Source organism: Trichomonas vaginalis, chromosome IV (assembly GCF_026262505.1).
Source record: "Trichomonas vaginalis G3 chromosome IV, whole genome shotgun sequence".
NCBI lineage: Eukaryota > Parabasalia > Trichomonadida > Trichomonadidae > Trichomonas > Trichomonas vaginalis.
In genome coordinates this window covers 25,853,037-25,876,806 of record NC_067206.1, presented here as the reverse complement: position 1 = coordinate 25,876,806, position 23,770 = coordinate 25,853,037, and the positions used below count along the sequence as shown (strand labels likewise).

Sequence of the window (23,770 nt, the reverse complement as noted above, 5' to 3'; positions counted from 1 at the left end):
GTTCACGTTTAACATCATTCAACCTTTCCATTTGCTTTCTAATATATTCCCATTCTTTTGAAATATCATTTTTCATTTCCACTGGTTTCATGTTTATAGTTCTATGCCATGTATTATTGTAATAATATACTAACTGTTGTATGATGGAGTCATGATTTCCATCCCAGTATATCTGACCGTTAACCCCTAACGCATCTCTAAGAGTTCTCATTACCGCATCAACTATTTTATTATGAAACGTATATGGAGAAGATGAGAAGTAAAAATTAATTTGTGGGAAATAATGAGTCATAGTTGCCTGAAATCCTTTATCACCATCACCCCTTATATTATCTACTCTTTCATGATCTAGTAAGTATTGAATAGCTCTTCTTGTTTCTGTTCTGTTTTCCCTTTCACTGGAATGCAATATAAATATCTAGTGTTAATGTTAATGGCAAATAAATAAGTAACGTTTCCTTTTGAATATTCTAAATGATCGATTTCGTATGAATATGGATATGGAGCAAATGAAGGGCGACTAAATTTTTCCTTTAACGGTTGAATTTTCGGGTCAATTGGTTTATTTAATATCTTGAAACCCTTTTAAAATCTTTTTGTTTCTTTAATGTTTGAAATGGATATAATAAAGTGAATGATGAAGGATTAACTGAAGGAGGAGGCGGTACTGTCGTTGGAGGTTTTGGTATTGCAAGTGGTTTAATTTTATCTGCTTTGATTTTGGATGATGAAGTTTTAGTTGTTGATTTTCCTTTCATTAATTCTGGATGTATTCTATTCATTTGTTTTAAATATGCTGTATATAAAGGTTTGATATACTTTCCCGCTTCGAGTTTATGTTGAAGGATGAATTCCAAAAGTTGATCTTCATTTAAAAGTCGGGCTGAATATGGTTTAACTAATGAATCATAAATTAAAGCTTGTGCATCATTTATGGTCTGAAGGACCTGGGCGTTTTGTTCCTTTAGCTGTTGAACATTTGCTACTTTAGACCTCGGCTTTGGCTTTTGTGGCTCAGGATTATATAAATTATATAATCCATCAATATCTTCTTCTGTTAATACTTTATTTTTGAAATCTTTCAACTGTTTAAGTTGTGATTTAGTTTTTCCCTTTGTATATTCATTATTTTTAATTTTGTCTTTAATTTCAGAAATTATTTTATTATGATATTTCAAAATTTCATTTTTATAATATGGATAATAATATTCCATATCATCACCCGTTATATTATTATGTTTTTGGAGATATGATTTTAATTCATAATAACTAAGAAAATTTTGATTAAATACTAAATCATCAATTAAAATTTTTAAATCTACGTTATCCATTTATATAAAAATAAAATCAATGTTTTAAGGGTGCCCACCTCTTTGAATCATAGTATCAAAACCATCATTAACGGTTCCTTTTGTCTCTTCTGTGGCATTTCATTAAAAATAAAATTTTAAATTGTATTAAATAAATGGCATACAACATCCATTTTCACAACATACGGCCTTAGTGTGTGCTCCTGTTAATGCAGTCTTACCGATTGTTAAGCGAGTCATTGACCCGTTTTTAAGTTGTAAATTAATATTCTGACCATCAAATATCACTTTATCATTTATTATATCCAAATATTTTTTAGATGTTAATTGCTTATTTTGTCGTAAACTAACACCTTTCATTTTTTGTGCAATCTTTTTAAAATCACTTCCATCAATTGAACCGTTGAATGATGTATAACATTTAGGACATAAAGCAACCATGTTATCACCTTGTTTCTCAATTGCTAAACCCAATAATTTTTTCTCATGTGCTTTTTCTTCAGCTTTATTCTTTAATTTAGGTTTAAATTTCTCATCAAAACAGAAGAAATCAAATGGTGCGAATTTGAAAATGTTTTTATCATAAAATTTTTTATCGGTAACAATTGCTTGAAATGCTTGAGTGTTAGGAAGATTTGGGTCGCCAGCGATTGCCCAATAAGATGAATCAGTATCACCTTCAATGAAATGAAAACGATTAACATCCATGCATTTATACATAAAATCATAAATGAAAACCAAATACCAGTATTTAGCATTATCTAAAGTGAAGAATGCCTCTTGTAAACACGTATCACATCTATAAAATCTATCTTTAAGCATCACTTGATATGTATCTTCACCTATTTCTCTTATGTTTTTAAACTTATTTGACATACATGCAACGCGTGCCTTCTGTGCATTCATTATTTTAGTCTTTGCGTAATTTTGTGTATTCATTGTAGTGATGCGAAAAATTCCCAAACATATGGGGTTTCTCATATCCCGTCCCCTATCGTTTCCCCAATTCAATTTTTTTTGGAATTTTATTTTTTTCCCGCCCATTTGAATTATAGATCCGTATTTTTCCCAAGTGAGCGGGGTATCTCCAATCCCAGCCCTATCGTCCTCCCAGTGTCAGTTTTCAATATAAAATCCAAATTTTTTTTGAAAATAAAAATTTCGAGAAATTTTTCTAATTTTTTTTCTTTGATTTCAATAATTCAAAATAAATTTGGGAGTAAAAAGACGCTATTTAATGAAATTCATATGAGTGAATGTGGATAAATACTCTCAAAACATACAATTTATCTATTTTTTCTTTATATTATCAACTAATTAGTGATAATTTTTTTTGAATCAGATTTTTTTTCATTAAAAACATAATATATAACACAACAATGATGCACACATACGTATCTACACATCAAAATATAAAGCTTGTTTTGGTCTGGGCATCCCAACCCAAAATTCTTTAAAAATTGAATAAAATTGAATACTTGGGGCTGGGATACCCATCCCAAAACCGAATTGAATTTTTTGAATTAAAGAATATATTTATGTATTTATAATATACATGTGATGTCTATAAAAAATACTAAATTCTAAAAAAAATTCAATTTATTCAAAACGTATACTAAGTGATCACTTCATTAGTAGGATCAGCAATCCTACTAAATGGTGAGAACGCCACTAACTCAAAGGGAGTCCTTGGAGCTCTTGATCTTGTCAGTAGAGTTCATAATGAGGCATGGCATCTACTGATTAGAGATCAGAGCAATCCTACCTTACCTTCAGGAGCTACAAAGCTCCTAATCGTTACGAGAGGGAGCCTTGGAGCTCCTGAAGCTCATCAGCAGAGGCTATTTACCATTTGGGCCTCTTCTGATGAAAGATGCGAAACACGTCTACGAACCAGGAGCTTCAAAACTTCTAATCCTTACTAAAGGGAGCTTTGGAGCTCCTGAGTCTCCATCAACAGAGTCCCAGATGGTAAATGTCCTTTGCTGATGAAAGATGCGAAACACATCTACGAACCAGGAGCTCCAAAGCTCCTAATCCTTACGAAAGGGAGCTTTGGAGCTCCTGAAACTCCTTTTACTATAAAATAGGACAGTTTTCTTCTGAGGTTCTCATCAAATCTAAGACTTCAGAAGAAAGCTGTCCTATCAATGTATACTTACACTCTCATGGACTACAAGTGTACAATTTTAAGGCAGAGATTATCCGAGGCCTCTCATCAAATGAGGGACCTCGGATAATCTCTACCTTAAGTAGTCAAATAACTTTTCTCACTATTTAGGAACAAAAGAACAAGAGTTGGAGTACTTTAAGGCAAGATTCTTCCGAAATCTCTCATCGAATGAGAGACTTCGGAAGGACCTTGCCAAATCCTTGAACGCCAATATCCTTGGAACTGAGCTAGAACCAGGGAGAAGTAGCATACTATAGAGCACGATGGTAATCTCGGAAATGCTTATATCGCCCCAAGCACAATATTTAAGAAGTCTAACTCATATATACAAGAAGTCAGGCTGAATAGATATTGTGCATATGGTTTGCAGAACTCTCATGATATTTCAAATTCATGTTATCCCAAAAAAGGTGACACTTTGGGTGTATCGTCCATCCCAGGGATGCAAAAATCACATCACCTTGGATCTATATTTGAATTAAAAATGGGCGATTTTCGTTAATGTGATTGAAATATCATAAAATTAATACGTATTTTAGCTAATAATTCTATTTTTCTACAATATTCTCTCATTAAATCAACATTTTTTTCTAATTTTAATTTTTAATTTTTAATTTCTTCATAATTTTAGCGATTTATGCTCATTATTAGCAAATAAATAATATATATAATATACTTATTTCATTTTATTCAGATAGGTCTTTGGGATTGGGATACCTTGTCCAAATTCAGAGGAAGTTTGAGAGGTTGGGATGGGGTAGCCCATATTCAATTATCCCAAGTGTACTCCACGAATTTAAAATTATATTATATTATTGATGACATATCTAAATTTATAGATAAAAATTTCAATGCGTACACAATTTTTTTTGAGAAAATTCTTTTTTTTTACTTATTTTCATTCATAAAAGCTCACGTGAACTTAATTAACAACTGAGACATTTCCTATGAAATCATTTAATGCCGTCAAAATAGACATGTCTAAGCTGTTTTGAGTGACTTTCGCTCGATGTCTGATGCAATATCAGACATCGAGCGAAAGTCTCTCATATTGGCAACACATCCATACGATCAATACTATAGCTACGAATTACAAGCCTGTTTGGGCAATTTTTGGCCGAGTTCTGATTTTTCATTAGATCTCGAGTGAAAGTCTCTCAAATTGGCTGCCAGTTCATAAGAGTGAAACTCTAGCTACGAATTAGAAGCTTGCTTGAGAGACTCTCGCTCGCGTTGGGATCTGCATCAGAACTCGAACGAAAGCCTCTCAAAGTGGTAAGACCTGCTCATTGTTGAGCAGGAGCTGCGTAATGTGTTCGAGTAGAGTGAGGCTCTTCTAAGATCTTCCTTGTGATTGGAAGAAATTAGAAGAGTCTCACTCTACTATTTTGTAATTGTATGCCCTGGCCTTTGAGTGACCAGGGTTGCGTAATGTGTTCGAGTAGAGTGAGGCTCTTCTAAGATCTTCCTTGTGATTGGAAGAAATTAGAAGAGTCTCACTCTACTATTTTGTAATTGTATGCCCTGGCCTTTGAGTGACCAGGGCTGCGTAATGTGTTCGAGTAGAGTGAGGCTCTTCTAAGATCTTCCTTGTGATTGGAAGAAATTAGAAGAGTCTCACTCTACTATTTTGTAATTGTATGCCCTGGCCTTTGAGTGACCAGGGCTGCGTAATGTGTTCGAGTAGAGTGAGGCTCTTCTAAGATCTTCCTTGTGATTGGAAGAAATTAGAAGAGTCTCACTCTACTATTTTGTAATTGTATGCCCTGGCCTTTGAGTGACCAGGGCTGCGTAATGAATTCGAGTAGGATTGTACAATAGCTCGGCAAACGCCGAGCAAATTGATATAAACGTACATCCCACAAAAATGGATTGTCAAAATTTATCCCAAATTTTACAAAACCGCAGCGGTTATGACATCCCAGGGCTAAAAAAATTCGGAAACTCGCATCTCTATTCATTGCATCGTAACCATATGATCCATTAAGTGAAATCTTACAAAATAAACTTTTTTCTTTATTTCCTTCTAATTCAGCCTTTTGTCTTTCGTTCATAAATTCGTTCGCAAATTCATTAAAACAAGTGTTTTTCGTAAATGTTAAAATTGATTGAATGTCATCAATGATAAAATGAAATCTGTCGATTAGATACCAAAGATAATAAGAAGAAAATGGTTGATATTGGTTGTGTGTTGATGCTAACTGAGTTAATTTTCTCTGTTTCTGGTCAACTGGTAGATTGTTTGATTTCATGTAATTATACATAAAACTGCCAATTGTTTTTTCATCTGTGATAATATCTAAGTTTCTTATTATCGGTAAAAAGTTTATGTAATCATTAATGTATTTTTCATCAATGTGACCCTTTACTTCAGCCACGAATAAAGTATTTTTCTTCTTAATTATTCCCAGTGCTTTTGCTTTCTTTGTTGCTGTATCACAAATGATAACACCATTCAATCTTCCCGGCATATACATTTTATGGTCAGTATATTGAATGAAATCATGAGGATTAGATGAAAATGATGAAGGATATAATGAATTAAAATCAACACCAACGAAATGAGTCATAATGTTGGTGGTGTCCTCATTTGATACAGTTTTAGTTTCTGGATTATATGCAAGTTTATTAATGTGCGTGATTCCTTTAAGATTTACTCTATGTTGAACATTTGATAAACCACCAGTAATTCCATTACGGAGAATGTGATAAGCTTCAACTGAATCTAAAGTCATTGGTAAATTATTTTTTAATGCATAATTTCTTAAATTGATTCTTAAACGTTGAACATCTTCATCTTTATTTGATTTCACGACATTGCAATAACAACACATTAACTGACAATTTTCTTTGGTATGTGGTTTTTCATTATCGATTCTATCCAATGTTGGTTTATTTCCATATGTAAACGCTTTACCACACATTTTGCATTTAGATGAAAGGATTAAATCGTGATAGTATTGAAAATCATCCATTGAAACATTATTTTTAGTATCCCTTTCTGCTTTTTCATCTTGTTTCTTATATGATTCAATTTTATATTTCCAATACTTTTTCGTTAATTCAAAACTTGATTCTATCTCTTCCTCAGGATATTTTTCATTAGGATTAAAGTCTTTATATGCTAAAGCGTAACGAATCATTGAAGCATTCGATGATAAAGAAAGATTATGAAGCGTGTCAATTTTATAAACAAATGTTTCTTCAATAATTTTATCAATTGGGTCAATCATAATTTCAACATCTTTATTGCAATAATGAATAAAATATTCTAATCTATTCTTAAAGTTTTTAGCATCATTGAGATATATTTGATAATCACTATCTGATATAGTTTCTTGGGTTAATGCTGAATAAAATGAATCTTGAGTGAATGGTTCCACTTTATATAATTCTTCTTCGTAATTCTCCCATGTGATGAATTGATAAGGGAAAAAGGATTTAACACGTGATTTATTATTTCCGAAATCTTGAGTGAATTGGTCTAATGTCCCACCCGCTATATAATTTCTGATGTCAATAAATCTCAATTCATATGGAACGTTTGTTTTCTTTACAATGATTTGCTTAAATTGTGAAGATGAACCCAGCATTGATTTTATTTTCCATTTTGCAGTGTTTAAATCACGAAGAATTAAATTTAAATCAAACTTTCCCGAATTAAAACCTATGATATTCACTTTATTGAATTCCTCATCTAGAAGTTCTTTAAATGCTTCCTTCTGTTTTTCATTTAATGTTTGCGACTTCATTAATTCTTCATATTGTTCAATATTTGATTTAGCAACTAATGAACAGGTTGAAAATAAAAACTCAATCCAATCAGAAATAAAAGAATCACTCGAAGTTAAGCAAAAATTCCTCGTATATGTTTTATCATTTAATTTAACCGTTGATGATACCATGAATGGTTTTAAGTAAGCGTTCAAAGTTGCACACTCAGAAAGTTGTAATTCTTCTTTAGTCTCTAATGTTTCGAAGTCAAAAGTAATATAATATCTTGTCGGTTTATAATATTTCTGCAAATTGTGAGCTAATAACCACTGATATATCTTCTGTTTCGTAATATGTGGTGCATATGGTTGCTGTATCTTTTGCAATTGAACGTCTTGAATTAATCTTCCATTATTTTCTTTACATTTCTCACAATGCTTTAAAAATCTTCTTTGGTTTTTCCTTTCTGGATCATCACGGATAGAATAAACTTCTTCTTTACAATATGGACAAACTCTATAGCCGGTGAGTGCTTCAACGTCTGTTATTCTGTCAGCGTGAAGTTTTCCATTTGGACTCTGTGTTAATAAAATATTTATTGTTTCAAATTCTGGATCTATCATTATTGAATCCACTAATGGAAAGTCTACCTTATTTATGTCCACGTCTTCTGGTTGAGGATCACAATAATAGAAATCAATATTAACATTTAACATTCTCGCTAATCTCTCACTTTCTGATGAAATGTCAAACCCTTCATATGCATCTATTGCTTCATTTAAATAACTTCTACGAGTTTTAGGATTAACACCATCAGGAATGTTATAGAAGCGTTTAAATAACCTTCTACCTTCTGCTCTAATTTGATTATCATTCATTTTAGTTGTTCCATTTTTGTTCATTTATGTAAGAATAAAAATTAAAAAATAAATAAAAATAAAGTTTATTTTTTAAAGCCCATAAAATGAATTAAGAACACATAAATAAAAAAAAAAGGGTAGTGGGGCCTCCAGGCACTTCGTGCCCTCTAGCCCTGAAGATGTTTAGTATAACTTTGTCCGGACAAGTAAGGGTCTATCGTCGCTACAGGAAAAGTTACAGGCGTTCCACGGAAGTATACTTTGAGAAGCCTTTTCTGTCACTTTTCGGGTAAAAACATTTTTATTATTATATATAAATGAATTTTACAAAACCACCGTTACCCTTCTTTGGAAATAAGAGTAGATGTAAAGATATTCTATTGAGAGAACTTAAGAAACTACCGAATGGTCTAACATTTGTAGATTTGTTCGGTGGAAGTTTCTATATATCCCATTTGTGCCAGACAATATTCCCAGACTCAAAGATTATATGCAATGACTTCGACAACTATATGGACCGTCTCAAACATATACCAGACACAAACAATATATTGAAAGAGTTAAAAGAAAAGATACCTATAGGTAAGATGGAACGTATACCATTAGATGACAAAAATATTGTGAGAGAGGTTTTTGAAAAAGCAGAATATATAGACTGGGATAGTATATCTGTAGACTATTATATAGTGGTTCTATAAGAGTTCATGACATTGAAACACTTATGTCAAAAGTTTTATATCTTAACTATACAAATGTTTTCAAAGAGGACATAGAAAAATATATTGAGGGTATAGAGTTTGTGAGATGTCGTTGGACAGAGTTGTATGAAAAATATAAAGACAAGGAAAATGTTTTCTTTATAGTGGACCGCCGTTCTATAACACATGCGATTTTCAATACCAAGTAGACTGGACTTTGAGAGACTCTTTAGAAACTTTAGACGTTTTACATAACTGTCATGCTTTTACTTTACATCCGATAAAAGTGGTTTGGAAACCGTTATGAGATGGTTAGAGGACATACATGCCTATGAGTTTAGATATGACAAGATAGAATATGAGAGAGGTCCTATAAACCGGAGAAAGTGTCATAACAAAGAAATTTTACTAGTAAGTAAATGTGGTTTGAAATAGGACCTACTTGTTTTTAGGTTTTTCCATTGTGTCATTTATTTATTTGACGTGGCAGAAAGGTACAGAGAATATGAAGATGAACCAATGCCTGCAAATGTTCAGCATATGTACTCGTAAGAGATATTTTTATCTAATATAAATGGACGCACAGAACTAGCAAATGCACAGCAACCTGGACAACCAAACCCAGAGAATATTCCAAATGAAGTTAGAATACAAACTGCAATGGCAAACTATGGTCAAGTGCCAACAGATGTACAAATGCAAACTGCCATGTCAAATGACGCTGCGTTAGGTTTGCCACCATGGTATGCAAATATGAGATGGAAGAGTTTATACAAACCCTGAAGTGGGATATAAACAACTTTATGCAGATGACGCGAACACAGGATTGACCCAGAATATGTTTTCTACAGAGGAGAAACAGAATGTATGAGCTCCAGTTAAAGAATGCTATGGAACTCAACAGGAAACGTAAGAGACTAGGCGGACATTAGATTTTTACATATAGTAAAATGGGTTTCTTCAGTAAGATAGGAAACTTCTTTCGAAATGTTGGAAGAGGTATATGGAATGGAATAAAAACCGTAGGAAGAGGAATTTGGAACGGAGTCAAAAATATTGGTAAAGAGTAGGTCAGTTCGTTGGTATTATACCTAAAGACCCTGAACCAGAGAACAAGCTCCTGTTATACAACAGCCTGAACCTGCACCACAGTCTAGTTGGCAACCAAATCCAACACCTCAACCGTATTAAAAAATTATATTTTTACCGTTCGATAGTAGTTGTATATGAAACTAAGTTCTAAGTAAAACGCATGGTATAATGGAACTATTCTCTTTCTTCCATCTGTTGTAAACCATACTTGAAAGTCTGAAATACTTCCACTCGGTGGTTCATATAGCTTTGTAGGTTTTTCGTAAAAGTCATTTGCCAAGCATAAAAAAGAGTTTTTGTGCACCAGAAAATGAAGCATGAACGATAATAGCATCTGAGTCGAAAACATTTTCATATGTTCCATTAGGGTTTTCGACTTCATAAAAGTCCGGTGTACTGGATATTCTGCAGGCTGATTTAACATCCTCAAAAATCTATACCATGCCAAGTTGTTATATTTTGTAGAAATATAAACGTTTTCTCCAAGGTCTTCTATTCTATTGATTTTAACAGTTGCATTTTTCCTGTCATATATAATATCGAGATGGTACTCTCCTTCGTCAATGTTATACTGCTTTGGCATATTCGATATAGATATCGTTTATTTTTTCTTGAAAAGCTTGAAGAGTTGTTTCTAAGTTTACAAGCAAATTCACTTGTAAAAGTTTTCCCTGTTCAAATTTCTCATACATACGTTTTTCTTTGTTATAGTATCGAACTTCAAAACCGACCGTAAATGGGAAACCATGTATGGCTTCTGAAATGAACTTCATTCTACGAAAAGCCAATAGCTTTTGTGACGGATGGGTCTCTTAACTCTTAACGGGTAGTCAAAACGATAGCCTTCATGCTTTACGGTCTCTGTCTCAAACTTTTGACCGACATTGGTAAAAAGTTCATCTAATGGTTTAGTTGTAGCAACTCTAGAATTTTCTTTTTCTATTGAAAGCATATTTTATCTAGAATAAAAATGTCAAATGAAACAGCGTCTATGAGAGAAATACAACACAACCGACAACTCATTATACAAGCTCTAAATAAGACACAACAAACTTTTCAAACTATTCTAAGATATCTGAGTCATTGAAAGAAGGAAACTTAAAACTGACATTAAACCCAATGACAGATGAGTTTCTATTTCAAGACAATAAGAACCATACTGTCTGTATAAATCCAACAAAAGGAACTTTAAACGAGAAACCTATAAATGAACTTCTTTTGAAAGCAGATGTTGGCAACAAAGCTGACAAAGAATATGTAGACGATGCAATAGCAAAAGAAGAAGAAAGAGCTAACAAAGCTTATGCAACAAAAGAACATACTCATCCTGAACTAGCAGACAAAACATATGTTGACAATAAAATGTCAAGTGAAGTGACAAGAGCTGAAAACGAATATTCTAAAAAGACTCATACACATACCATTGCAAATATTACAAACTTACAAGAAACCTTAAACAGGAAAAGTGCCGTTGGACATACACATACCATTGCAAATATTACAAACTTACAAGAAACCTTAAACAGGAAAAGTGCCGTTGGACATACACATACCATTGCAAATATTACAAACTTACAAGAAACCTTAAACAGGAAAAGTGACGTTGGACATACACACGATTTCTTCGCAACTGTTGGTATAGAAAATATTGCAGGAACGGTTGAAGAAACTGGTGGGGATGCATTATATTGTAAACCTCCTAACTTTCCACAAGGTTTAACATCGGATGACGACATAACGACGATGAAAAACATTAGATGTAAAGATGTTTATGTCATGAAGGATGAACATAATATTAAATTCACTGCTCAAGATTTATATGACAAGAAAGCAGACAAAACAGAGCTTCAAACATTAAAGACAGAAATACTTCAAACATTATATCCTATAGGCTCTATTTATACGTCAATGAACTCTACCAGACCAGAAACAGTTCTGGGTTTTGGAACTTGGACTCAAATAGTCGACAGGTTTTTGTATTGTGCAAACTCTTCAAAGGAAAAGGTGGAAGTAAAACGATTTCAGGTGAAAATTTACCTGCGCACAGTCACTACATAGATTTAAGTACATCTCAAGCAGGTTGCATAGTCATAGATATTGGAATTGGTCAGCAATGACAAAAGGTAAAGGATATGATGTTAAAGACAACGTTCAGTTTGCTATAAATTGTTACTGGAGTAACACTGAGGGAGGAGGAAACCATACACATCGCGTTTCGGGATATACGCAAACAACGGGACAAAGTAAAGACTACATGCCACCTTACATGACAGTTTACGCATGGTATAGAAATGCTTAGTCGTCATTTTCAACTTCTTTAGCATATTCGTCAGGAGTTGTCTTATATTTGTTAGGAACTGTCTTTGAAAGTATACCACCTTGAACTTTGACAAGTTTGAAACGAGGTCTGACAATAGTAGTTTTATCTTCTGCTTGCAGTGTGTACATTTTGCATGTTTGCCTAAACTTCATAATATTCTCTTGTATACTTTCTTCTATTTTTACGAACACGAATGTGAGTACCTGTCGGGTTCCCATTGTTGTCATAGTCAATAGTATTTTCATATGGGTCGCGTTTAGGTATTTCTATTTTTACTTTGTCACCTTTCTGAAGTTTGAAGCCCGGCATTCTTTCTTGTTTGTCTCTTTTGACTAAATTATTAAATATATAGTCTTTCTCTAAGTCAGGGTTGTTTTTCATTTCTTCGGGGGAGTGGTTTCCCAAACCTTTTTGTTTACGGTTATTGTAAATATTTAAAAACTTGTCTCATCTTTGCCATGGAGAAGTGTCTATACTTGTCGTCATATGACATTTCATTTGCTTCACCACCTTGTGGTTGGTTTAAGTCTCTTAACATTTTTATAACAACCGTCAATGACACCAAGAGCAGAATGGTTTTGGTCGACAATGAAATATTGGTTTACATTTTTTGAACGCAGATAGTTTTTAATATCGTCTGATTTGAAAGAACTTTCACAGTCAGATGTCAGTTTTGTTGGATGGTATTTGTCAACGAATATTGTCAAAGCAGTTTTCACATCTAAAATATTTTTGGACCATAATGGTATGGCTTCACAGTATCTTGTGTTTTGACCGACAAATATTAGCCAAAATGGTGGTCCATCTGTTCTAACTCTCGGAATGTTTTCCAAGATATCCATAAACCAAGCATTTGGTGTTGAACTAAAGATTTTTACCATGAGTGCTTTCTTTGTCGCTTTAGAAACATAGGGGTCCTTGTTTGGATTCGTCATTTTTTAACCATAAGAAATGGGTTTATTTGGCGCATTAGCAGGAGTTGCATCCAGATTTTTGCCGCAGTGGGAACAATAGCCAGAGGTGTATTTGGAGTTGGAAGGAAGATTTTGAGTACATTAGGTATACTTAAAGAGAAAGCACAACCTATTATACAAACTGTACAGAAAGGTTGGGATGTAGCACGAGATGCAACAAATCTTATTCCAAATCCTGAAACAAGAGGAAAAGTTCAAGGATGGATGGACAATGTAGGAAGACAAGCAGGAAACTATTATAACAAAGCAAATGACTACTATAACCAAGCAGGACACTATATGGACCAAGGTGAAAGATTCTTTAACAGAGGATATAACCATGCCACAACAGTGGGTAAACAATAACCAACCTCAACCACCTCAAACGTGGGGAATGTAAAGTTTTTTACTGAGATGAAATGAACAATACAGCATTGAGACAAATGGGTTCAAGATGGATTTGTCGACTTCCAGCAGTTACACAACGTGTTTGTCAAGTTCTTCCTATACCTCAGGAAGTTTTAGACCGACTTAAAAAACCTAAACAACCAGTTGAAAACAAACCAAACTAAAATTTTTTACTGAGATGAAATGACCGAAGAAGTTGAAACGGTAGATTTGACACCACAAACAAAAAGTTCAGAACCATTGTCAAAACCTGTCAAAGAACTTACAGATGAAGAGAAAATTCAATAATAGAAAGTGCCAGGTCTGGAAATACAAACTCTAACTACAAAGTCACTTTCATAGAAATGGAACGGCAAGTATCTCAAAAAAGAAACAGACTCTCACAAATAAAATATTGAAGTCTGAAGGAGCTTTCGAGACAACAGATGGAAAAGTTTACTTCACTGACCAACAGTTCATTATAGAACATCTCATTGACTTAGAGTCGAAATATTCTAAACTTTACAACAAACACAAAAAGTTGAAAGGAAAACAAAAACAAATGGCATATGATATTTTATGAAGATGTTGACGACACAACTGTTCCTGCAAGTGAAGTAAAGTCAAAGGAACCGAAAAGTGACGAAAAAACAGATAGAAGAAGAGAAACCAAAAACTGAAGATAAACCAAAACCAAAGTTTAGTTTGGAAACTAAACCAAGTCACCTTCATTAGCTGGTATGGGTTGGCGTCAAAGATTATGGCAGCAGGCGGTTATGTAAAGTAAAGAAAAAAATATTTTTTTATTTTTATAAAAATGCCCCATATAGAATGGACAGAAAGTCTGCTAGAATAAAAGCAGAGTTACAAAGATATGGTTGGAGAGTTTCGAAGAATTTTAAATATAGGAAGGGAAGACCCATAAAAGTCTATGACAAATTGTCTGGTCTTCGCTACGAAATGGATTTGGAAACAGCACGTGCAAATTATCCAAACAGACTAGAGAGGTTAGAAGAAGAACGTCTTATGGACATGCCTTTCGATGTTAGTGAACCTCAAGTTGAAGGACACGACGGCTTTGCCAGATTCTACTGGAAACATGACGAACAATTGCATCCTTTGAGAAGGAAAAAAGGAAAAGGTGAAGACGCACATGCTCCCATGGAAAGAACAAGATATGCATATGAAAAGTATCGTGAAGTTAGAAGTCAAATTACATCTGGTCGAACCTTTACAGTAAACTTTGACGAAGGAAAGAACAAAGAAGGCTTCATGGGTGTACTTGCTGCCATACAAGACGGAAATAAGAAAGGACACAATCTCAGATTGACCATAACAGATTTGGATGGTCACATTTACTATGCACATGGCAATGTCACAACAGCCGCACAACTTCTTGACGCTTTCAAGACTACAAAGAGAGAACAAATGGTTGACTCCGACTCAGACATTTTGAATGCAATTGAAGGAATTGCAAGTGTCAAGTTCGAATGGTACCAACCTAACCCTCAAGCAGTCAGACAACATGTTTGTTAGATGAGAAATATGAAATGGCATACCATTTTAAAACAATATATTTTTAAAAAAATATTTTTTTATTTTATTTGAAATGTACGCTGAGTTTGTTGGAGAAGACCGTTGGGAAACTTGTTTGTTAGATGAGAAATATGAAATTCACTGTTGTGAGTCATTTGAAGTCAGAAACAAAAAGACAAAAAGAGTTTTAAGCGAATGGGAGCGAAATGACGGATATGCTATTATGAATATGGGTGGAAAACACTATCTTAAACATGTTGTCATTGCAACTCATTTTATACTGAATCCTAACAATTTACCTTTTGTAGACCATATAAACCGTATAAGAAACGACAATAGACTTGAAAACTTACGTTGGGTCACTCGTTCTGAAAACAATAAGAACAAAGGCAAATTTGGAGATATTGTATTCGAATTTGTCGACGAACTAGAAGATGAAACAATTGAAATTACAGACTATGGCAAGCATACGTTTGAGTTTTACTACTATAGCGAAGAACAAGACTCTTTCTACTTTTATACCGGCGTAAACTATATGAAATTACAAGTATATTTTACTAAGGAAGGCTATGCTTATGTAAACACTAGAGATACAGATGGAAAATACGTTCAAATACTTCTTAACAAATTCAAGAAGCTATATGGCATACCATTTTAAAACAATATATTTTTACATATATTAAATGCTTCAGGTTGAAAAACAAAGAACAAAAGTAGCAGATACAAAACCGTTAGACTATATCTTTACAAATGCTGGTAGGACTATTTCAGATGAAGAAATTTCATCCCGAGTATACAGGTTTGACTATCCAGTTCGTTGGCTTCAAAGTCCTTCAGATGCAAAGGCAATAGGATTTAGAAGAGTTTTGTTTTCAAATAGAACTAACGCATTTATGTTCGCAGTATATTTTCATGGGCAGTATAAAGGTTCTGATGGTCTAATAGACAAATTTGATGAAATGAGAATCTTTACAGTTCGTTCAGACGAAAGTCTTGAGAAAACTCTAAATGACTTTCAAACTCAAATGAACAAATACTATTGGGAATTTCAAGAAAAATACGACTCTTTACTAAATGGAACATACTATCTGAAACTAGAATATGACAAGATGAACTCCACCGTTTCATTTCAAAAGATTGAAATTAACCCTCCAAGAGATACGGAGTTTTTATTTTGGGGAGTAGACAAACGTTCTTGGGCACAATTTCTTCGGTTACTAAACCAGAACGAACCATTACCACCAGATGGTCCATTTAAATTTATACTTCCACCAGCAGATTTGACAGTTTATAGAAACGTGTTCGACCCTCAAAATGTTATGTGCCATGCAAGTTTCAGTTCAAGCAACAATAGTTTTCTATGTATCGGTAAGGACTTTTATGACTTTGCTTCTAAATTCTACGAACCACCTAGTAACAGTTTCTCTGACTTTCAAGTTTGGTTCACAACAAATGGTGTGCAGCATATTATTCCATTGTACTATGACTTTTATCTCGAATTGTCTTTCATATACAACTACGGAAAAGTGCTGAAAAAGTATTGAAAAATATATTTTAGGGTAGATGTTTTTAGGTGTCACCAGGTCCCCAGGTCCCTCGGTCCCTCGGTCATTTTAACTTCTCTGAAAAAGTGTGACAACATGACATTTTGACAACAGTCCAGGAAATAAACTTCTTCTTCGTAAATGTTTTGTCATGACTTCTTCGTATATGTTTTGTCACCCGTTGAATTTTGTATAAAAAGCAACCGCCGGAATTCCGGCGGTTGGTATATTCTTCACAAAATGCTTGTTTTGTCAAGACTTCATCGTAAATGTTTTGTCATGACTTCATCGTACATGTTTTGAAGAACTGAAGGTGTCACCAGGTCCCTCGGTCCCTCGGTCCCTCGGTCATTTTAACTTCTCTGAAAAAGTGTGACAACATGACATTTTGACAACAGTCCAGGAAATAAACTTCTTCTTCGTAAATGTTTTGTCATGACTTCTTCGTATATGTTTTGTCATGACTTCATCGTAAATGTTTTGTCAAGACTTCTTCGTATATGTTTTGTCAAGACTTCTTCGTATATGTTTTGTCAAGACTTCATCGTAAATGTTTTGTCATGACTTCATCGTACATGTTTTGAAGAACTGAAGGTGTCACCAGGTCCCTCGGTCCCTCGGTCCCTCGGTCATTTTAACTTCTCTGAAAAAGTGTGACAACATGACATTTTGACAACAGTCCAGGAAATAAACTTCTTCTTCGTAAATGTTTTGTCATGACTTCATCGTACATGTTTTGTCATGACTTCATCGTATTCTTTCACCCGTTGAATTTTGTATAAAAAGCAACCGTCGAAATTCTGGCGGTTGGTATATTCTTCACAAAAATGCTTGTTTTGAGGTCGAGCCACTTTTGGCTCCACCGTATTTTTCAACCAAAACTCATGAATTTTCCCGAAATAAAAAATAAAGTTAGTTTTTTTTAAAAAAAATATTTTTTATTTTTATTGTAAGAACATGTTAGCAACAACAGCACCAAACTCGTTAGTCATGAACCCAACTTCAATGTTAGTAGAAATGAAAAGCTTCATTCCTCTTCATATACTTTCGAAACAGAAATCCAGAAGATAAAGCAAGAACTTCTCCAAGGAGATTTAGACTGTAGTGCAAAAGATGAAACAAATGAACAGTATCTTTATGAAATGCAGGACCTGGTGGAACATTTACCTAAACTTCCTGAAATACAACAACAAAAGCTTACTATTCCTGAATTCGATGAAATAGAAGTGAAACCAACTGACTCAGTTGAAATAAAGAAGTTCATACGTAATGTAAACTATGAGTTTCTTGGATTTCATTGCAACCACAAAGTCATGGACAAAGACTGCGATATGGTATATTTCATTGACATATATAAATCCGGGGAGTTTAAGACCTACGACAACTTTGTTTCGTTAGTTGCAAAATGTGTATGGCAGATAAGAGATAAAGATAGAAGAGGTAAAGTATGGAACGAACAGATAAAACCCGCAACTTTTGAGTTAAAGAAAACCATTTACGCCTTAGTTGTTTTAGCAGGTAAGGTTTCAATGTACAATGCTAAAATGAACCCACAATGTTCTAAATGTAAAGCAGCAATGAGGAAATATAACTACTCCGTCAAAGAGATAGAACGTATGAGAAACGACTATGCTGACTTAAAGAAAGAAGTAGAGAAACCAGCAGAAGATAAAATGGACATGTTGACATTTCTGAACAAAAACTATCCAACTGCTGACGATTTCCTTCTATCTGATGTCAAGAAGAAATATAAAGAAACATTCGGCATTGTTAAAACATTTGACATACTGACAGAAGAAATAGAAGCTACAAAACTGTTTAGGATTTCACGAATTCACAATGTTTACCATGTAAAACGCTTATAAAACTTTATGGTAGAAATATATTTTTGTCTGATTTACACTCATTGACGATGAAATCATGACAAAACATATACGAAGAAGTTTATTTCCTGTGTTGTTGTCAAAATGTCATGTTTGTCACCATTTTCAAAAAGATGTTAGTTGACCGAGGGACCGAGGGACCGAGGACCTGGTGACACCTAAAATATATTTTTGCTGAAAAAAATGACCAAAAATCATGATATAACTGTATTTTTTTGACGAAGAGAACTTTGACACTTCGTAAAAAAATCCCTGAAATCGTGAAAAAATGACCAAATTTCATGATATAACTGTATTTTTTTGACGAAGAGAACTTTGACACTTCGTAAAAAAAATCCCTGAAATCGTGAAAAAATGACCAAATTTCATTATATAACTGTTATTTTTTGACGAAGAGAACTTTGACACTTCGTAAAAAAAATCCCTGAAATCGTGAAAAAATGACCAAATTTCATTATATAACTGTTATTTTTTGACGAAGAGAACTTTGACACTTCGTAAAAAAAATCCCTGAAATCATATCTTTTATACAAAATTCATGAAGAATACGAGTGGGTTCAGTTTAACAAACAACTCCGTCTCATTCGTTCGGTCAAAGATGACATGTACCAAATGCAAAGTATTTTGAATGCTCTTCGTTCTACAAAGCAAGCACATCATTGGTTTGAAAACCAACAGACAAAAGAACTTTTAGAAGAATTTCCTCATATGTTTGCGACCCGAGGAAAACCGCGGGTCGAGATTCCGTACGAAAATCGTAAAAATTTGCTAAATGGTTTGAGAGGCTGGTATGTACATAGACTTCTTGTAAATGCTGTTGCAATGTGGGCTTCACCTCGTTACGCTTGTTATATTTTCATGATGTTAGATGAAATTCATAGACAAGAACGTGAAGAGCTAGAGAACAAGCTTGAAGCAAAAGACAAAAACATACAGAAAAGAATACCACGTTCGGTACCAAAAGGAAAGGAAAAGAACTATAAGTATATGATTTATACTGAAGAGATGGAAAATGAAGAAGACAGAGATATGGTTATGTTGCATTTAGTCAGAAGAAACAACAAAAGCTTTTACGACCTTGCTAAGATTTACAAATCTGACAGAAATTGGTTCTATCGCGAAAACTTACCGATTTCAATGACACCAAATGAAGATGTGAAACAAATAGTTCAAGATACTTTACCTCAAACACACTATGATATTAAAGGTTGTACAATACTTACCTTCAAAGAAGATTTGCCGCTACTGAAAGAAAAAATAACAGAGTATTTTGACAACTTCAAACAAGCAGAGTAAATGAACCATTTATTTTTCAAGCTTGACTTCAGATGGCTCAGGTAGCTCTATAAGGTAAATTGTCTTGTCAAATCCTTCTGGCATTCCGAGTCCTTCCATCCGACATTCCGAGTCCTTCCATCCGACAAGAAAAAAATTTCCCGACAACTGGAAAAAAATTTCCTGTTGTTCGTCCGTAAACCATTCAAATTTTCGAAAATTGAGAACTTTTTGGTCGAACGACAGAAAAAATTTTTCCTTCCGACAGAAAAAGTTTTTCCTTCCGACAGAAAAAAATTTCCCGACAACTGGAAAAGTTTTTCCTTCCGACAGGACACAAACGGATGACTGACGTTCCTCTTCCTGAATGTCTTCCAAAGCCAGAAGAACCGACAGCCCCAGCACCACAACAGACTAAGACTAAAACACTTACATTTTTTACGCTTGACTTTTTACAATTTGAACTTTGTTTGCGTAGATATGAATTCTGAAAGAAGTATGAGGGTCTTGTATGACTTTGTACTTCTCCCATAGTTCATGTCTGTCAAACTTACCTGCCATGGACTCTTTCATAAGTTCCATGAAATCGTCTTCGGACAATCCGGGGAAAAGTACAATGTCAGTAAGTATTCTCTTTACATCCTTACTTAAACTCTTTGCTGTCTGTACACAAATGACAACTGAGATGTTGAAGTGTCTGAGCTTCTTAAGAATTCGACACATATCTTGTTCTCTGTTCTTTAACAAAGGATGAGATGCAAAGTCGTCTAAAATAAGAAGACATCTATGAGGGTAAGTCTTCCAATCGTAAGATTGCAATTTCTTCGAATGTATTCTATCTCTTTCTGTTTGTTTTCGGAAGTGTTTCTTCTCTAATATTCTCTGCATTTCCTCATTTGGGTCTTTAAACTTCGAATTGACATTCATTTATAGCATTGTACTTCAAAACTCTTCTTTGGTACTTCTTTATCCAATCTAACAACTCAGAGTCTTTTATACATACTAACTTAGACTTCTTTATAATATCTTTGAACGAATTTACGGTTTGGTCAAATTGACCAGAAGTACTACAAATGACAACTAACTCATAGAATGGGTTCTTCTCATCTAGTTCTTGTTGTTGTGCAGCCATTTTAAGATAAGTGAAAGTCTTACCCGACCCAGGTGGTGCAATTAGACCTGTTATACCATTCTGAGCAAATAAGAACTTGTCATGTATGGGTTTTATCTGAGCATTTTCTAACTTCCTCTTGTTCTTCTTCAAAACATTCTCAAATTTTTTGTCAATGTCAGCAAACTTTTTTTCTAACATATTTTTAGAAAAATTAAAATTTTTATCTTTTTGAAAATGTCTAGCGATTTCGCCATCTATATTCGAGACAAGCTTTTTGACAGCAAAACATCTGTCGACCATAAAATCTTACATAGTGTAAACAAGAAAGGTGAATTTGTTCTAAAGTTCTGTTTCTGGGAATATGACAAGAACCATAAAACATTAAGCAGAGAAGTCTTAAAATTTGTCAATGACAGACTTGTTGACAGAGATGACGCCGATTGGAAAGATGAAGTCCAACAAAAGTTCTTAGAATGCAAAGAAAACACATGCGCTGTTCTTGAAGATGAAATAGAAAACAGAATAGAAGAGCTATTAAAGGACAAAGAACTTTTACATAAATATGGTTGCGCCAAATTTGACATAACTCCACCAGAAAAGAAGAAGAAAGAAAAGAAAGAAAAGAAAGTAGAAGAAGAGAAGAAAGAACCAGAGCCAGAGAAGAAGAAATTTGACATGTAAAAATAAAATTTTATTTTTAGAACATTTCTGGGTCAATGTCAATGTTCTCTTCCTCTTTAGGAGCAAACACTGGCTTAGACTCTAAAATCTTTTTACCCAATTTACCTTGAACTTCAACTATCTTAGACTCATAATATTCATAGTCGTCTGCTTTCTTTGGTTCATAAGGTATAACAAGTTTGTATGCTTTGCCTTCTTTAAGGTTTGAAAACCTTCTGTCAAAACTTTCTTTGACTGCTAACAAACCTTCTATGTCTAAGTCTTCAAATTTCGCACCATTTTTAGTCACAATAGCAAACTTAACTGGTTCGATGTTCCAAACTTTGCTGAATGAAGACTTTTCAAAATGGTAGAAGTAAACATTCAAATATGTGAATGGGTCTAGTTCTTCTTTAAGTCCTGACATGTACTTGTTTACTGAGATGAATTTCGTCATCTTTTCTATCGGATAAAAAAATATTTTTTTTTAAAATTTACTCAGAAAAATTATTTCTTTATATATTTGCCATTCTGAACTTCGAAAAGATGTTTTATACCAGCATCGAATTTTTCTCTAGAGCTTGGTCTTATATCGTTTTCATGACAATATTTTCTATATTCTTCATATAAAGCCCTTTTTTCATACATTTCATAAGGACAATCTAACCAGAATAGCGCATATCCATTTTCGTTATCTAGGTCTCTATATGTTTCTTCTGTTTGTAGAATTTCGCTTTCTCTATTTAGTTCTATGTCTATATATTGTGGCTTAAAAAGATGTGGGCAAGAAGGGTTTGGCGCTATGTAAAAAGTTAATTTTTCTGTCATCTTTTCTATCGGATAAAAAAAATATTTTTTTTTTAAATTTACTCAGAAAAATTTTTCTTTGTATATACACCATTCTGAACATCTAAAAGACTTTTGACATTTGCCAAGAATGTTCGTTTAGATGCTGTCATATAACCATACTCTTGACAATATTGTTTATACGAATCGTACAATGACCTTTCATCTAAACACTCAAAGTCAGTTTCATCTATGAACAGTTCATATACACTCTTGTTTGCTTCTAACAATGTTTGTCTCTCTTCGGTATGTGGAATTTGTCTTGGATTGAACTTAGAAATATCTAATGTCATGAAATATGAGAACAAGTGGTTGTAAAAGTCAGATGTCAAAGTTTCTGCTAAGTCGTCAAAATATTCTGTATCTTGCATATGAGAATCTGACGTTCTGACAACTACATATCTTCTGTCAGAACTTTCTAACTTCATCGGAACAGCATTGTTTGAAACCATAATGAAGTTTGCAACATTTTCACAAACTCTTTGGTCTTTATATTTTCTTTCAACACTCCAACTTTGTCTGTTTATAAGACTCTTCAAAGCATCTGAGTTCAAAACTTTTGTTGTATCTATACTTTGAAGTTCGTTACATACTATAAGTTTCATATTCTCTATTGAAGAGTTAAACTTGCCGCAGATGTTTTCTAAGTTTGTCATATTCGGATTCGAATAACCTTCTAACAGTTTGCATAAGATATCTGTAAAGAAAGTGTTCTTACCAGTTCCTTGTTTTCCAATTATAATGAGAGCAGTTTCATTTTTAGCACTTGGATGTTGTAAGATGTTTGCAAACCAACATAAGATATACTCATAGACTCTTTCGTTTCCATTGCATATAATTTCTTTGACATGGTCTAACCAAGCTTCTATAACATTTTCTTTCCATTCTACTTGTTCGTATTTATATCCAGTGAAGATAGAATAGAAGTTTGGAGAAGGTGTATAAAACTTTATACCTCGAACTGAAAAAATCTTCTAACTTTGACAATAAGATATCCCAAGCATCTAACATCTTCATGCGCAACTTGTACAACTTTTATTTTCTTAAGTTTCTGTCTACATTCTTGTTCTGAAACTATTGTTGCTCTTGGTTTGTTAAAGACTACATCCCATTCTTTCATGACATAACATTCTGGGGCAGAGTCGACATAAATGACTAAACGTTTCAAATTCTCGACTGCTTTGTTATAGTCTCGAAATGGACACATATTTCTGAATGTTTGGAAGTCATAAAAATCTGAAACATCTATTCTGTACATTTTTATAAAAATAAAAAAAATATTTTTTTTTATTCTTGAGCTATTTGTTGCTTTGTTGTTCTTGAGCTATTTGTTGTTGAAGTTGTTCTTGTAATACAATACTTTCACCAGTTGCATCTTCCAATTCGAAACTTTCTGCCGTCATTG

General features: G+C 33.6%; 9 protein-coding genes and 4 pseudogenes across 13 annotated transcripts, besides 2 other annotated features; 7 read left to right on the top strand and 6 right to left on the bottom strand.

The window, feature by feature from the left end:
• Positions 1-191: 191 nt before the first annotated feature.
• TVAGG3_0168950 lies at positions 192-1,331 on the bottom strand (annotated as a pseudogene). The gene has a single exon. A coding segment is annotated over exon 1 (1,140 nt).
• A 1,029-nt stretch (positions 1,332-2,360) lies between these two features.
• Positions 2,361-3,955: a mobile genetic element.
• A 1,570-nt stretch (positions 3,956-5,525) lies between these two features.
• TVAGG3_0168930 (uncharacterized protein) lies at positions 5,526-7,013 on the bottom strand (the record flags this gene model as incomplete). The annotated part of the gene is made up of 1 exon (XM_051225239.1): positions 5,526-7,013. A coding segment is annotated over one exon (1,488 nt), but the record flags the coding sequence as incomplete, so codon positions are not given.
• Positions 7,014-11,248: 4,235 nt separating this feature from the next.
• Positions 11,249-23,770: part of a mobile genetic element that runs on past the window's edge.
• Positions 12,143-12,705, bottom strand: TVAGG3_0168920 (annotated as a pseudogene). Its single transcript has one exon. A coding segment is annotated over exon 1 (563 nt).
• Positions 13,540-13,692, top strand: TVAGG3_0168910 (uncharacterized protein; the record flags this gene model as incomplete). The annotated part of the gene is made up of 1 exon (XM_051225238.1): positions 13,540-13,692. The coding sequence occupies one exon, from the start codon at positions 13,540-13,542 to the stop codon at positions 13,690-13,692; it is 153 nt and encodes a 50-aa protein (XP_051110224.1).
• Positions 14,534-15,043, top strand: TVAGG3_0168900 (uncharacterized protein; the record flags this gene model as incomplete). Its single annotated transcript, XM_051225237.1, has 1 exon — positions 14,534-15,043. The coding sequence occupies one exon, from the start codon at positions 14,534-14,536 to the stop codon at positions 15,041-15,043; it is 510 nt and encodes a 169-aa protein (XP_051110223.1).
• On the top strand, positions 15,117-15,701 carry TVAGG3_0168890 (His-Me finger endonucleases family; the record flags this gene model as incomplete). Its single annotated transcript, XM_051225236.1, has 1 exon — positions 15,117-15,701. The coding sequence occupies one exon, from the start codon at positions 15,117-15,119 to the stop codon at positions 15,699-15,701; it is 585 nt and encodes a 194-aa protein (XP_051110222.1).
• Positions 15,937-16,587, top strand: TVAGG3_0168880 (uncharacterized protein; the record flags this gene model as incomplete). The annotated part of the gene is made up of 1 exon (XM_051225235.1): positions 15,937-16,587. The coding sequence occupies one exon, from the start codon at positions 15,937-15,939 to the stop codon at positions 16,585-16,587; it is 651 nt and encodes a 216-aa protein (XP_051110221.1).
• On the top strand, positions 17,545-18,452 carry TVAGG3_0168870 (annotated as a pseudogene). Its single transcript has one exon. A coding segment is annotated over exon 1 (908 nt).
• On the top strand, positions 19,083-19,766 carry TVAGG3_0168860 (KilA, N-terminal/APSES-type HTH, DNA-binding family; the record flags this gene model as incomplete). The annotated part of the gene is made up of 1 exon (XM_051225234.1): positions 19,083-19,766. One exon carries the CDS (start codon positions 19,083-19,085, stop codon positions 19,764-19,766), a length of 684 nt encoding a protein of 227 aa, XP_051110220.1.
• On the bottom strand, positions 20,184-20,633 carry TVAGG3_0168850 (protein of unknown function, DUF4106 family; the record flags this gene model as incomplete). The annotated part of the gene is made up of 1 exon (XM_051225233.1): positions 20,184-20,633. One exon carries the CDS (start codon positions 20,631-20,633, stop codon positions 20,184-20,186), a length of 450 nt encoding a protein of 149 aa, XP_051110219.1.
• On the top strand, positions 21,094-21,540 carry TVAGG3_0168840 (uncharacterized protein; the record flags this gene model as incomplete). Its single annotated transcript, XM_001298041.2, has 1 exon — positions 21,094-21,540. One exon carries the CDS (start codon positions 21,094-21,096, stop codon positions 21,538-21,540), a length of 447 nt encoding a protein of 148 aa, XP_001298042.2.
• Positions 21,557-21,946, bottom strand: TVAGG3_0168830 (protein of unknown function, DUF4108 family; the record flags this gene model as incomplete). Its single annotated transcript, XM_051225232.1, has 1 exon — positions 21,557-21,946. The coding sequence occupies one exon, from the start codon at positions 21,944-21,946 to the stop codon at positions 21,557-21,559; it is 390 nt and encodes a 129-aa protein (XP_051110218.1).
• On the bottom strand, positions 22,416-23,485 carry TVAGG3_0168820 (annotated as a pseudogene). The gene has a single exon. A coding segment is annotated over exon 1 (1,070 nt).